The following is a 14,845-nucleotide window of genomic DNA, read 5'->3' on the forward strand; positions in this document are numbered from 1 at the left end:
TGCCTAATGTATTCATAACAAAGAATGGTGGTTGCCCTAACCGATGGCTTAAATTGAATCACAACTCCATCCCTTAATAGATGTTTTAATATTTTAAATAGCTATGCCCAAGGGCCTTTGTGCAGCTCAACAAACTTATGCTAAGCCATCATTAACTTTAGGCATTTTGCCCAAATTGCTATGATGAGTGGAAACAGTACAGCGCTACGGCACAACTGGAGCAAGAAAATGAAGAACCACACAGGAGAAAACAAGAGGAGATTGGGGACAATGGTGGCTCAGTATCAAAGTATGCTTGTTCTGTTCTTCATTCTAAGTGAGCAGGTATTGCACCAGGGCTGGTGTCAGCAAATGGTATCCTTGGGCAGTTGCCAGGGTGCCAACAACCTGGTTCACAGCTCTGAGAAATGCTAGGCAGCAGGGTCTAGCTGCCATTTTAACTTCCCACGTTGTCCAGAACCAAACATCATTCTGGGGCCTTGTAGGAGATTAAAATGGTGCCCCCTGCCCATCTGGAATTGCTTGAAGTAGTGCAGCTCCCTGACATGACCGCTAGCTGAGTGTGTCAGGGTCCACAAGCGGAGGAGCAGGAGCAGGAGGAGGCCACTAGAGTGTCAGACTACAGTCTGGAAGACCAGGCTTCAAATCCCCATGAACCTCAACTGGGTGGCCTTGGACCAGTCACTGCCCCTTAGTCCTAACCAATCTTGCAGAGTTGTTGCATGGATAATATGGAGAGGGTTAGAAAGAGCCATGAAGATGTGTGCTTTACTGAATGAATGAACCAACGAACGAATGAACGAACAAATGAATATTGGCATTGGCAGTCTGAATGGGAGTGTTTTCCTCCAATCCAAATATTTTTATTTATTTATTTATTTGAAGGTGGCGAATTATAAACCACCCATTATTCCAAACAGGATTCCAGGGCGGCATGCAATTTTTTTAAAAAATGACAGAAACATTGCAAATCAAACTGATACAGTGGTACTTCACGTTAAGTACCTAATTCGTTCCGGAGGTCCATTCTTAACCTGAAACTGTTCTTAACCTGAAGCACCACTTTAGCTAATGGGGCCTCCTGCTGCTGCCGCGCCACCAGAGCACAATTTCTGTTCTCATCCTGAAGCAAAGTTCTTAACCCAAGGTACCATTTCTGGGTTAGCGGAGTATGTAACCTGAAGTGTATGTAACCTGAAGCATATGTAACCCGAGGTACCACTGTATGAATAAAAGTAAGAAGACTAAAACTGTTCAACAATCAAAAATGACTGCTAGTAGTATCAACCCCGGGCAATCTGGATAAGGTCTGGAGTGGGGAATACAGGGTTAAGGGCCCCACATCACCCTCCACCAGCTGCTACCCCCCCCCATGCATGCCAGTTACTTACTTAAAACAACAACAATAACTGTGGAATTGTTAATTGTATGAATGCCATCCTGTATAGTTCTACCTGCACTACAAAACTTCCTGAACTCCTATATTAGCTGTCTCCGCCCCCCAAATCTCTGCTGGCACCATAGGGTGAAATTATAGCTTCACCTGCAGCGGATTAGTTATTGATCTGCAGTGAGAGGCCAGGGAGAGGCATGGCTAGTATACGTTTTCTTTTCTGCTCTTCGTGGCTTAAAAAAAAAAAGGATCATTGGTGAAACAAACAACTTCATTCTCACAGGGGAATAATCCTTTCCAGCGAAAGGCCCTTATAGTACAAACAAGACTCATACGCTTTGGAGAAGCCGGATTGAGGAGCAGGAGTTGGCCAGAGGCTCTTTCCATCTCTGGTGGTGCAGGATGACATCTTGTCTAAGCCAACGGCCTCCAGGTAACAATGGCTTGCTTGCTTTTGAGTTATCGGTTCTTCCATGCACACCCAGAATATTTTTGCAATTTCTTATCTATCCTTGCAACAGTCCTGTGAGGTAGGAAGGTTGCCTAGCATGAACTTTCTCATCGCTACTCCTACTGCCAAACTAGATGTGATGTCACACTTTTTTAAAAAATGGTCATAACTGGCAGAGGGCTGATCTGGACCAAGAGAATGCATGAGAGCTTTATGGAAGTTGCTTTAGATTGCTTTTAGTATTGTGTTGTAAGGTTGTGTTTTGCTGTTGGAAACTGCCCTTCAGGGTGAAGGGCAGGTAATTAATAACAGTAATCATAAATGATCATAATGTAACTCTTTGCCCTGTCCGTAATACTGATTACAAATGTTAGAGATATTGGGTTCAGTTCCCATACAAAAGGTGCATCTAACTAATTCACCATTCTCAAAACAATAAGTGAATTGAAACGTAGCCGTCTGTTGAAATTTGCACTTCTCCAAATTTTGCAATGCATTTCTCAGACCAAATAATGAGGACAAAAATGAATATGCTAGCAGAAGGCGTGCAGGCTTGCATATATTAGTGAAAATAACATACAAAACTTCCTTGTGTTGCCCGGGGCTTAAAAAAACCAAAAACCATGAATTGCTGCAGAAATGCTGAGAAATGAGTTTAAGATTGGGAAAATGAGACCCTTAGAGGGGCAAAATTGACAGATCCTTCCATCTGCTAGTCAGGGATGTTGTACTTGTATGCCTTGTGTGTCTATTTTGTATTCTTTTTAAATGTGTATACTGTTTTCTGTGCATTTAACTATTTCCCCCCCATTTTTATTGTTTATTGCAATTGGGTAGAAGGCAATTAATAAATTGATAATCATCCTCATCATCCTGCATTGCATATCCTATACAATACAAATGCAAATAAACATCCAAGACAGAGACATAATAAATAAAGAAATAATACATTTGGCTGGAAAAGCTGGCTAGAACAAAAATGTCCTTAGTTATTTCAAGAAATTATAAGTAGTGGCTACAGGAGCTGGACTAGATGACATCTAAGTCAACAGTTCTATGGTTCTATAACAAATAATGATTCATTTTCTCTTTTCTTGAAGGACCAAACCACCCATGATCTCAGGCCCACTCACATTGCAACATGCAAATCTTATTCAAGCTCAAAACACTCAGGCCTGTCTGGAGCTGCCAATCACTTTGCAGGGCATTCCAGAATGACAACAAGAGGTTCGCTTCACTTGACCTTTCACACTACGAAGCTATTAACCGGGGTGACAAGGAGGTCCCAGAGTACTTTAATTTTGCAAGCGATGTGCTGGATCAATGGTCCAAAGCTGAAAAGGTAACCTTTCTCCCCACTCAGGGTAGCCATTTCCTGCTTTACTGGGGTGATATGTCAAGACAGTGCTTAAATTTGGGAGGAAGGGGGCTCCAATAAAGAGAGACACCTCGTTCCTGGCCTCCGCCAGATTTTTTTTAATATATATATTATTTTTATTATTTTTAGCATACAATTTTTTTTTAAGACATACCACACAAATTATTATACATATGTCCTTTTTTGGACTTCCTTCAGCATCTCTGTTAGCCTTCCATCTTGATTATTTCTCCTGCAATTCTTAACTTAATATTGCCTTTACCTTTTCTAACAAATCGTTTCTCCCTTTCCATTTTTACAATATTTCTTAAATTACTCCTCACAGAACTTTTTGTAGTCCTACAAACGTAATCTGATCATCACAAATACTTTTCAAATACTCAGTAAATTTAGTCCAGTCTTCGGTAAACCTCTGGTCCCGCTGGTCTCAGATCCTTCCTGTTAGTTTGTCTAATTCTGCGTAGTCCATCAATTTCAACCTCCATTCTTCTAATGCCGGTAGTTCTTCTTGCCTACATTTTTGGGCCGGCCTCCGCCAGATTTTAGCCAAATTGCGTCCCTTTTAACCTTCAGAAAAGAGTAGCTAAGATAAGTGTCTCAAAAGATAAGGCAACCGGGAGCCCTCAACCCATTTAGCCACTTAGCTAGGCAAAAGCAGTCATCTTTCACCAGGTCTTTGGCTTTTACTTACCCATGGTCTCTTTGAGTGAATGGGATGTTTTAATCTAGCTCATGGGTAGGCAAACTAAGGCCTGGGGGCCGGATGTGGCCCAATCGCCTTCTAAATCCAGCCTGCGGACGGTCTGGGAATCAGTGTGTTTTTACATGAGTAGAATGTATCCTTTTATTTAAAATGCATCTCTGGGTTATTTGTGGAGCATAGGAATGCATTCATTTATTTCCCCCCCAAAAAATATATAGTCCGCCCCCCCCCCACATGGTCTGAGGGACAGTGGACCGGCCCCCTGCTGAAAATGTTTGCTGACCACTGTTCTAGCTTGTAAAAAACACCTCTTTTTGATTTTTCTTTGTTTTATTTTTCTCCAGTTTTAACGTATCTGTTTGCTTGCTTGTTTTTACTGTAAATCACTTAGTTACTTTGGTTAAAAAAAGAGTGACCAATAACAACTTATTCTTGTTCTTGTTATTGTTGTTGTTATTGTTGTTATTATTGTTGTTATTACCGCTGCTGCTGCTGCTGCTATTACTCTGTTCTGAAGGTTGCTTACACAAAGCTTACGTGGTGGTTAAACTGTGCCCAGACTTTACTGAGCATTCGTTCCGATTTGTTTGCACAGCCTGCATTTACGTATTGATAAAAGGGCTGGAGACTTACCGTATTTTTTGCTCTATAAGACTCACTTTTCCCCTCCTAAAAAGTAAGGGGAAATGTGTGTGTGTGTTATGGAGCGAATGCAGGCTGCGCAGCTATCCCAGAAGCCATAACAGCAAGAGGGATTGCTGCTTTCACTGCGCAGCGATCCCTCTTGCTGTTCTGGCTTTTGAGATTCAGAATATTTTTTTTCTTGTTTTCCTCCTCCCAAAACTAGGTGCGTCTTATGGTCTGGTGCGTCTTATAGAGTGAAAAATATGGTACTTTAATTTTTTGCAAAGGGGGGCAGGGGGCTGCTGTTGTATGATACAACCTTATCCATAAAGTCTCTACCATAAACTGGAGAACACCCTGAAACTGATGCTGTTTTGCAGGATGGAAGCAGGACATCCAATCCAGCTCTCTGGTGGATAGACGGCAAAGGAAAGGAAGTGAGATGGAGCTTTGAGGAGCTGGGAGTCCTGTCACAGAAAGCGGCCAATGTGCTCTCTGGCCCATGCGGTCTGCAAAGAGGAGACCGAGTGGTTCTCATTCTGCCTCGAGTCCCAGAATGGTGGCTGCTGAATGTGGCATGCATTCGGTCAGGTAAGCACATCTTGGGTGCTCTGGAAACTCGAGAAACTGCTGTAGGTGCCAGTCACAAAATGCCTGCTGTGGGGCTGTATGTAGTATGACATAAATTGGATGCTGCGTCTAAAAAGGAGACAAAGACACAAAATGGACCATGCAACAGAGGTTCTCCACCACTGCTAAGCAGGTCTGGACCTGCGTTCCGTCTTAGAAGAAAAGGGGTGTATAGTCCATCCGTCCCCACATACACTTTTCTTCTATATGCCCAGGGATGGAAAGAAGAAAAAGTCCCATTGAAAGAAGAATGGATAATGAAGATGATGGACTATGTGGAGATGGCAAGGCTGACCAAGAAGATGACAAATTTAATAGATAATGTCATAACTTTATAGAATATAATATTAAAGAACATTGAAAAAGTTTAAAAACCTTAGCAGGATTTACATAACACTTGTTTTTTAAAATAACAACGGATAAAAATGAAGTATAACTATTTGGATAAATGTAATTATATGCAGTTTAAAAAAGTGAATTTTGGAAGCCAAGGGAGGAGTAGAGGGAAGTCTGGGGGTTCAGGGAACCCCATAAAGGTACTGATATGACCGTGGTTTTATGAAAGTGTGTGTGTGTGTGTGTAAAACGTTTTCCTTGTTGAAACTTTGAAAATATTTTTTTTTCTAAAAAAGGAAGAAAAGTGGGATAATAAGGTAAAAACACAAGTGAATCCAAAAAACCTAAACACCATTTTGAATGTGTTGGTCTTCTAGGGATTGTGTTCATGCCAGGGACACCTCAGCTGACGGCCAAAGATATCCAGTACAGACTTCAGGTTTCAAAGGCCAAATGCATCATTACCCATGACACCTTGACCCCTGCAGTGGACTCCATTTCGTCTTCCTGCCCCTTTCTGAAAACAAAGTTGCTGCTCTCTGAAGGCAGGAGGGGGGGCTGGCTGAACTTCAACGAGCTGCTTCAGTGAGTAACAGTGGTTTTATTTATACGGCAGGAGAAATGTACAGGTAGGGTCAAGAACTGGCAATGCTTGGCTCAGCCCACATCTCAACATGCACATTCTTCAGGTTACTGAATGTGGCCCCTTTGTGATACCACTTTAAACAGTCATGGCTCCCCCCAAAGAATCCTGGGAAATGTAGTTAAGGCTGCTCAGTTGTTAAGAGACCTCTCTTCCCTTCAGAATGCTACTATTCCCAGATTGGTTTAGCAGTCAATTCCTCTTTCCAGGGGATGCTGGGAACTGTAGTTCTCTGAGGGGAATAGGGGTCTTCTAACAATTCTCAGCACCCTTAACACCTTACAGATTTTGGGGGGGAAGGAACGGCTGTTTATAATATTATAGAATCAGAGAATTATAGTGTTGGAACGGACCGTGAGGGGTGGGCACTGAATTTTGGCATCACACAGGGTGCTGTTGAAATTTGAAATGTCAAAGTTCGCCACTGCTGAGATTAAGAGCCTCATGCTCTACTGGTGACCACAACTGGGATTGGAAAGCCACCTGCCCTATAAGTTCCCCACAACTCCTCAGAGCTCCTGATGTAGCATCGCTCTTGGGCATTATAGGAAGTTAAAATGGCAGGCAGTTTCCCCGATCTGGTCACTACTTCAAAGAATATTGGTGGTGGGGGGTGGTAATTTCCAGGCGACCCTCAAACCTGCAACCAGCTCTAGCAAAGGCCCATCTCATCCAACACCTTGTTCTCACAGTGGCCAACCAGGTGCCTCGTGGGAAGTCTACAAACAAAACCTGATTTCAGCTGCCCTCTCTTCACTTGTGATTCCCAAGCAGTGGTATTCAGAAGCATACAGTTGCTCATGAGTGTCTGAGAATGAGCATCGGCACAGGAGGTTCATGTGACAATTGCATGACCGACACATAGGCTCCCACAGTTGGCACTTATGAGGCTGGCCCCTGTTATAGCTTCTGTTTGCACCCTCTGCTGTACATTTAAATACAGAAGACTTGGACATTCACTTCCTTGACCTGTCACCCTTTTTGACTTTCTTGAAGTGTGGCCCCTTCTGATCACAGCTGCGTGAAAACCAAGAGCGATGAACCAATGACGATCTACTTCACAAGTGGAACTACGGGGTCTCCAAAAATGGCAGAGCATTCCCAAAGCAGTTTAGCTCTTGGATTGGCATTATCTGGAAGGTATAGTTCTATAATTTGCTTGTGTTTTTATAAATCTCCAGGAGGCATTAAAGCATTAAACTAACTCTCACTCTCTCTCTCACTCTCTCTCTCTCTCTCTCTCTCTCTCTCTCTCTGGAGCAGGGATAGACAAATCATTTTTCAGTTTTCTCACTTTCTCATTTTTCCAGTCTTAAATCCAGTCTCCATATTTTGGCAGCAATCTGAATTTTTTTAAAAAAAAAAATCCTTGTGACAATTTCAATACCTATTATTTCTCCTAATAAACACAATTTTGTGTGCTATTTTGACAAACATACACATTTTGACAAGTACATTTTGAATACTGTTTACGTGAATATGTTCGTATATATATGTGCACATTTTACCCAAATGTAATTCATTTTTTTTGTACACACTGCTGGGTTGGAGAGCTGCCTTGCAAAATTTAGAAAAGTGAGGATTTTTCAGGATAGTGGTGTTTGGTTCGCCTATTGTTTCCCAAAGTGTGCATTTGGTAAATTCAACTTTTAAATGCAAAGTGAATCAATTTTCTTCCCCATTCCCAAGTTCAAGGGTGGAGAAATTGAACCTGGTGGGCAAAGAAAGTGAGATTTGCAGGCTGCCACCCATCAACTGATCGTTTCCGTATCCCATATCTTCTCTGAAAGTCTCTGGGCAGAGTGAAAGACACAGGTTTTCTTGTACGTATTAGTGCAGGCTCCCATCTCTCAACTTCTGTCTCTCGCAGGTCTTGGCTGGACATAAGGCCTTCAGACATCATCTGGAACATGTCCGATACAGGCTGGGTGAAGGCAGGCCTGGGGAGTGTTTTTGCCCCATGGCTTCGAGGTGTCACCGTCTTTGTCCACAGTATGCCCCAGTTTGAGCCAAGAGAATTCCTAAATGTAAGAATGCAAGTCCTATCTTGGGGGGTGTAAGCTATGTTTCACACTCTCTGCCTACTGGGTAAAAAAACAACACAGACTATGGAACCTTGACCAAGAGAAGTGACCTGCAGGTCGCAGCCAGAGGGCCAGTGTGGCCCTTCAGACCTCTCTGTCTGGCCCTTAGAACTCTCTCCTGGCCTACCACTTCCCTACCCTGCTTCACAGTGTTTTTCCTGGTTGGGAATGGATCCTTGAACTTTGATAGTTCATCTTGTTTGGCTGGATGGAGGACAGACAGTGGAGTATGCCAGCATGTGGATACCAGCCTGCAGTGCAGTGGTTAAGAGAAAAAAATACATTTCTTGCTTTGATCATTTTTGCCCCCAGCCTCACCCAACACTGGCCTATGGCCCTCAGGAGGTTTAGTAGAAGCAAATGTGGCCCTCAGGCTGAAAAGGAGTCACTATCCCTGCCTTAGGTTCTGAAGCTCTGAGCTATCACCCAGCCTTGCTCCAGCGCAACTGAGAAATTGCCCCACTACCTACTATGTTACCATATTTTATTTTATAAAAATAAATATATATCAAGGCCGCTGGCAGCATATACACCACATGATATCTATTAATATCTATAAAACAGTATGCTATAGAGCAGTGTTTCCCAAACGTAGATCTCCAGCAGTTTTTGGACTACAACTCCCATCATCCCTAGGTAGCAGGACCAGTGGTAAGGAATGATGGGAACTGTAGTCCAGATACAGCTGGATACCCAAGTTGGGGAAACCCTGGTGTAGTGGCTAGAGTTTCAGACTATGGCCTGGGAGACATACCGTAGGTTCAAATCCCCATGCATTCATGAACCTCACTGGTTCATGGTCCAGTCACTAACTCCTACCCTAACCCATGTTGCAGAATTGTTGCGAGGATAAAATGGGTTTGTGGAGCAGAGAGATAATGAACTCTTCCTAGGGCTCTTTGGATAAAGGGAAGGCTCAAAATGTGCTCTTGTTACCCACGAAGCGAAATATATTTTACATTGTGAATTTGTGCTTTTCTTCCCACTCTTCCCTTCCTACTTCCTCTAGACTCTCTCCCAGTATCCAATAACGACAGTGTGCAGCGCCCCGACAGCCTATCGCATGTTGGTGCAGCATGATCTTACCAGGTACCCTGTGTTATTGTTTTGCATCAGGAATGTAGCCGTTCTTTTGTGATTGGCATCCAGCCTTGGAATGGAAAACACCCCACCTGTATCTGCCCACCACAATGATCCTCCCAGCCTGTGCATCAAAGTGCTGCAATCCTGCATCTAGCACACTATGCACCAATGTGCTGGTGGGGAAAAGCACAACATCACTAGTGGTGTAGTGTGGGTTGCCAGTGCCTGGGGCTGCACGGAGGGGGCAGGTGGGAGAGAAATGGACAGAGTATGCATGTGCATTCAACCGCCTGATGGCGTCCGCGTCACCCGGTGATCACAGCCACAGAGATAAGAAAAGAAGAGCTTTTCCATTGTCTAGAGGGCACACTTCCTGGTTCATGTGGAGAATCCATTTTCAATGGAGCCCAGGGACATTTTAAAAAATAATAATAATTAAGGAACACACTCAAACCTCCTCCTCTTATTTCTGTTAAGCTACAAGTTCAAGAGCCTGAGGCACTGTTTGACAGGAGGGGAGCCGCTCAACCCGGAGGTGATGGTGCAATGGAAAAGGCAGACGGGTCTGGATATCTACGAAGGCTATGGACAGACTGAAGTGGTAGGCCCAATTTAGCGGGTCAGCATTCCAAGCAAAAGAAACCAGGGCACAATGTAACATCCTTTGTTGTTGGAGCAAAATTGAAGATGCTTAATGCAGTGGAACCTGAACCGAGTTAATGTGCTTAGCCAATGCCATAATAACCATCATCCTTCATAAAGTGTTTAGTTCATTTGTTGCATCTTCCTTCCTAGGAACTCAAAGTAGTGGACAGAGCCACATTTCCCAGAGTTCCCTGGGAAGAGGGTTCTCCTAACAACTTTCATCATCCTTAGTGAACAATTGCTGCCAGGATTCTACAAAGGAAGCCATGACCATTTAAAGTGGTATAATTCTGCTTTAAATGCACAGTGCAAACAGGGCCTAGTTTTTGCATAGAGTACGCCCATTGAAATAAATGGGCCTCAATTAGCCATGCCCAATAATTTCAACTGGTTTACCCTGAGGGGAACTTCATTAGAGACAGCCCATTTAAAAGCAATCATTAAAACAATAATTTCAGAGTTGTCAAGACAGTATCAAATTGACAGCCATCAAATTCCTGAGCAAACAGGAATGTTAATAATGAGGGCATTCCACAAATGGGGAGCCACCGCTGAGAAGGTTCTGTCACAGGTCTGTACACACTGAGTTATCTGCTCGAAATTTTAAAGTGGAATAAAAATGCAACTTACAAAGATGATCAAGGGTTTGAAAACTTTTGTTTGCTGCAGGGTATTATATCGCAAAATGAGAAAGGGAAGAAAATTAAACCTGGGTCCATGGGCACACCAGCTCCACCTTATGATGTTCAGGTAAGAGGGCAGCTAATTTGTCAGGTGGGTCTAGTGAAAATATGGAAACAAGAAGAGTTTCAAGAAAGTAGTAATGATATCTGTGTGTTTAGAGGTGTTTCCCCACCCCACCCCTCTAAACCATAACTGTACTTGCCTTTCCCCGCTAGATTATAGATGAAAACGGCAATATTTTGCCTCGTGGAGAAGAAGGAGACATTGCCATTAGAATAAAATCCAAGAGACCATTTTGTTTCTTTTCCCGCTATGTGGTAAGCAGTTCATTTCTAAGCAAGACAGTTCCCTCTGTATAGTTTCTGGAAATCAAATCAAAGCAGCCGTTTTGTTTTTCTTGCTACATGTTAAGTGATTTATATACAACACGACGTTTCCCCTTTTAATTTTCGGTATGTCAAATCTAAGTGGCCATTTTGTATTTTCTCTTGCTTCACGGTAAATTTAGATGCGAGTTCTCTCCCCTCTCTAGTTCTGTACACCAAATCAAATCGGCCATTTGGTTTTCTCCCTCTCGTTATATGGTAAGGAGTAGCAATTCTCTGTATGTCAATGTAATTGCAATGCGATGGCAACATTTTTACCACTGTAATCAGGGGTGGGGAACTCTTGCCTGTGAGTTTAAATAGGCCTGCTAAGCCTACCCATTTGGTCTACAAGGCTGCTTTGCGGCTGGGCCAAAGGGACTTGTGCGGCGCTGTGCAAGTCCTTATAATCAGCTGGTCGGCAGAGCTTGAATAGCACAGGACAGAGAGCAAAATGGGTCACCTGATGTCATTGTGGTGTCAATGCCCTTATATTAGGATACTGGATTAGATGTGGCAGTGTCTGGATCGTGCAAGACCTCATGTTCTTACGATTGCAGCCTAAGGGGGCCATTGCAAAAAGTCACCCCACTCCCCCCATAACTTAACCAATTCCTCAATTCTAAGTGTGTTCAAAAGCATGCCAGTGCAAGTAGATAAATGGGTACCGCTGCGGCGGGAAGGTAAATGGCGTTTCCCTGCGCTCTGGCACTCGTCACGGTCCTCTGTGCGCCAGAAGCAGTTTAGTCATGCTGGCCACATGACCCGGAAAACTGTCTGTGGACAAATGCTGGCTCCCTCAGCTTAAAAGCGAGATGAGTGCCACAACCCCATAGTTGCCTTTGACTGGACTTAACTGTCCAGGGGTCCTTTACCCTTTACCGTTTATCCTGCAGGAGTAGGAATTATTTCCTAGGTAAGAGCAGCAGCCAGAGACTCCTGATTCACATAGACATATCATTGTGTTTATTGTAAGGATAATCCAGAGAAAACTGCTACAGTCTTCCGTGGGAATTTCTACATTACTGGAGACAGAGGGCTAATGGATGAAGATGGATATTTGTGGTTTGTTGGGCGATCCGATGATGTTATCATCTCTTCTGGGTTTGTACATTGCAGAATGTGTTACTACAGAAAGGAGCAAGTATTTGTTAATATTTCTAGGCCACTTTCCCACTGGTTAGCCTTCAAAACAGCTAACAGATTTTTAAAGCAAAATGACAATAGATACAAATGCACAAAATACACAGGAAAATGAGAAAGCAAGTACAAGGGGAAATGGCTAATTATAAAGAAACAGAACACAAACTAGGAATCAGATAGATGACTCAAGGCCCAAGGTCTTATGAAATAAAACAGTTTTACTAGTACACCATACCCTCCAACATGACCAGGCCCAAAACTGTTATGCACGTCTTCTGGGTGAGTTACGTGATCTGCACAAGATCATGGCCCTGAATAATGTGCTTTTGGGAGGTGAGATTGCGGCGTGAGATTACACAAGATTGCTGCGCCCAAAATGGCTGCCATGCTTACACATGAAAAAACGGTCCTGGTGGCCGCTCCCTGTCACCAGTATGGCAACCACATTCTGGATTAGCTGTAGTTTCCAAGTCACCTTCAGAGTCAACTGGCATTTTTGTTGTTGTTGCTTCCAGGTATCGTATTGGGCCTTTTGAGGTGGAAAGTGCTCTGATTGAGCACCCAGCAGTGGTCGAATCAGCTGTGGTGAGCAGTCCAGATCCTGTCAGAGGCGAGGTAATGAAATGCTAAATAAGAAACTCAAATCCTATTTAATGCACGGCCTGGGAATTATGGTTGTCTACAAGGCAGAGGCTGACAGAGGATTTGCAGACTACAAATGTTCCCATCTTTGCATGGTTTCATCTTTACAGGGTTACCAACTTTTTTGGATCAGTGGGAATATTGGGAATTTTGGGAAAGTATAGGAATCGGGGCGTTGGGGAAACAACAGCTGCTCTCGGGGTGTAGGGCCTGAACCACTGGATTCAAATTACAAGGAAGGAGATTCCAACTAACATTAGGAAGAATGTTCTGATGGTAAGAGCTGTTCGACAGTGGAATAGACTCTCTCAGAAGGTGGTGGACTCTCCTTCATTTTTAAACAGAGATTGGATAGCCATGTGCCAGAGATTCCTTACCTGTGATTCCTGCATTGCAGGGGGTTGGTAAAGTTGACCATTAGTGTCTCTTCCAACCCTTCACAGTTCTATGATTCTACACAGGAACAAAGGAAGCCTTGAGAAAGAGGGGCAGATGATAAGTCGGAGTGCCTACGGGAGTGTGACTTGGCCTGTGTTCACACTCCTTTTTAATTTGTACTCACTGCATTTACAGTGCTGGGTTCTTTATGTTTTCACATGACATTATCCAAAAGGCTTATGTATCCTGTTTGATGTCTTGTTTCTCAAACCTGGCTTCTCCCTAGTTAGAGTCCTTGAGTTGCTCCTAATTTGTCTCTAGCTGAGATTTAGACACATTTTCATAGGGTAAAGATGCCCAACCCACCTGTGTGTACACAAATAGAAATGAATTACATTAATGAAGCCCTGCTGATGTGAACAGCTGATGGCAGGGGGAGCTGTGAAATGCACCAGGATGGGGACAGCTTCACTATGCTCTAAGGCAGCAATGGAAAAACATCTAAACATGGAAAGCATTCAGTTCCCACCAAGATCCTTAGCAATTTTCAAGTTGTTGTTGTTGTTGTTTGCAGGGGGCATGGGCGAAGGAACAACCCATGCTCTGGTATAGAAACAGCAGAATTTGTTCCTGAATTAAATTCCTCTCCATATGGTCCTAAAGTCCTCCTGAACGTTAAAAAAACAAAACATTCCCCTTTCATTATTTATTGCTTTCGATCAGCTAAACGTTGCAACATGTACTGATTGTTTTTTATCCTCCTTAGGTGGTGAAAGCTTTTGTGGTCTTATCTCCTTCCTTTGCATCACACAACCCTGAGAAGTTAACCCTTGAGCTGCAAGAACATGTCAAAAAGGTGACTGCTCCATACAAATATCCTAGAAAGGTGAGTTGTGTTAAAAACTGATCCCAAATAATATCCATGTTTGCTTTTAGTATGGACAGGCTTATCAATAGTGAAGCCTGTGTGGTCAGGAGCAGGAGGTCTGTGAATACTAGTTTCTTAGGAGGGGGCTACTGTGTTTGTGCCTTACCAAGGACTTCCTGGAGGCATCTGATTGGCCACCAGGAAAAGGAGGGTGCTGGACTGAATGCAACTTTGGTCTGATCTTTGGTCTGATCTTTGGTCAGCTTCACCCCTTCAGTGGCCAAATAGCATACTCCGATTTGCCTAACTTTAACGTTTATAGACATTTGCAATTTAATTCTGGTGCTTCCTTTTTTTCTTCTTCTTCCATCAGATGGAATTTGTTCAAGAGCTGCCAAAAACCATCACAGGCAAAATTCGAAGAAATGTATTGAGGAAAAAGGAGTGGGGACCCATTTAGTTCTGTGCTGAGGTTAAGGCAAGAGTTCTCCGCCATCAGCATTAGGCTGGCATTTAAAATGTGTAGAACCAAGTGTGTGCTAAACTGTGTTAGTTTTAAGAGTATTTAGGTCACAATGTGGGCAGATGTTAAAAGTGATCACCTGATTCCAAACTAATTAATGGTACCTAACACATGCAAGGTTCAGATTAAAAAGGACAGGCAGGGGCTGCAACAAAATGTTGTAGCCAGTGGATGCTCAGCTCTTATCAGAAGTACCCCAGATCAGGGTTCCAGGATATGATCAGCTGTAAGAGTGGGTTGAGCGTGAGCAATTCCCCCAGTGTTGTGGTTTT

General features: G+C 43.3%; 1 protein-coding gene across 2 annotated transcripts; it reads left to right on the plus strand.

Moving 5' to 3' along the window:
• Positions 1-1,715: 1,715 nt before the first annotated feature.
• Positions 1,716-14,845, plus strand: LOC310831181 (acyl-coenzyme A synthetase ACSM4, mitochondrial-like). Of its 2 annotated transcripts, XM_083711576.1 has the most exons (14): positions 1,716-1,826; positions 2,945-3,186; positions 4,930-5,140; positions 5,893-6,100; positions 7,155-7,298; positions 8,029-8,185; positions 9,252-9,331; positions 9,803-9,926; positions 10,640-10,720; positions 10,870-10,971; positions 11,996-12,123; positions 12,678-12,777; positions 13,949-14,068; positions 14,424-14,845. In XM_083711576.1, exons 2-14 carry the CDS (start codon positions 2,986-2,988, stop codon positions 14,508-14,510), a joined length of 1,743 nt encoding a protein of 580 aa, XP_083567702.1. In that variant the 5' UTR covers positions 1,716-1,826; positions 2,945-2,985; the 3' UTR covers positions 14,511-14,845. The 2 variants fall into 2 exon arrangements, 1 of the variants encoding a protein (XP_083567702.1); XR_014557780.1 differs by lacking the exons at positions 13,949-14,068; positions 14,424-14,845 and having other exon boundaries at positions 11,996-12,441; positions 12,678-12,734.

Source organism: Podarcis gaigeae (genome assembly GCF_964106915.1).
Source record: "Podarcis gaigeae genome assembly, chromosome: 14".
Lineage (NCBI taxonomy): Eukaryota > Metazoa > Chordata > Lepidosauria > Squamata > Lacertidae > Podarcis > Podarcis gaigeae.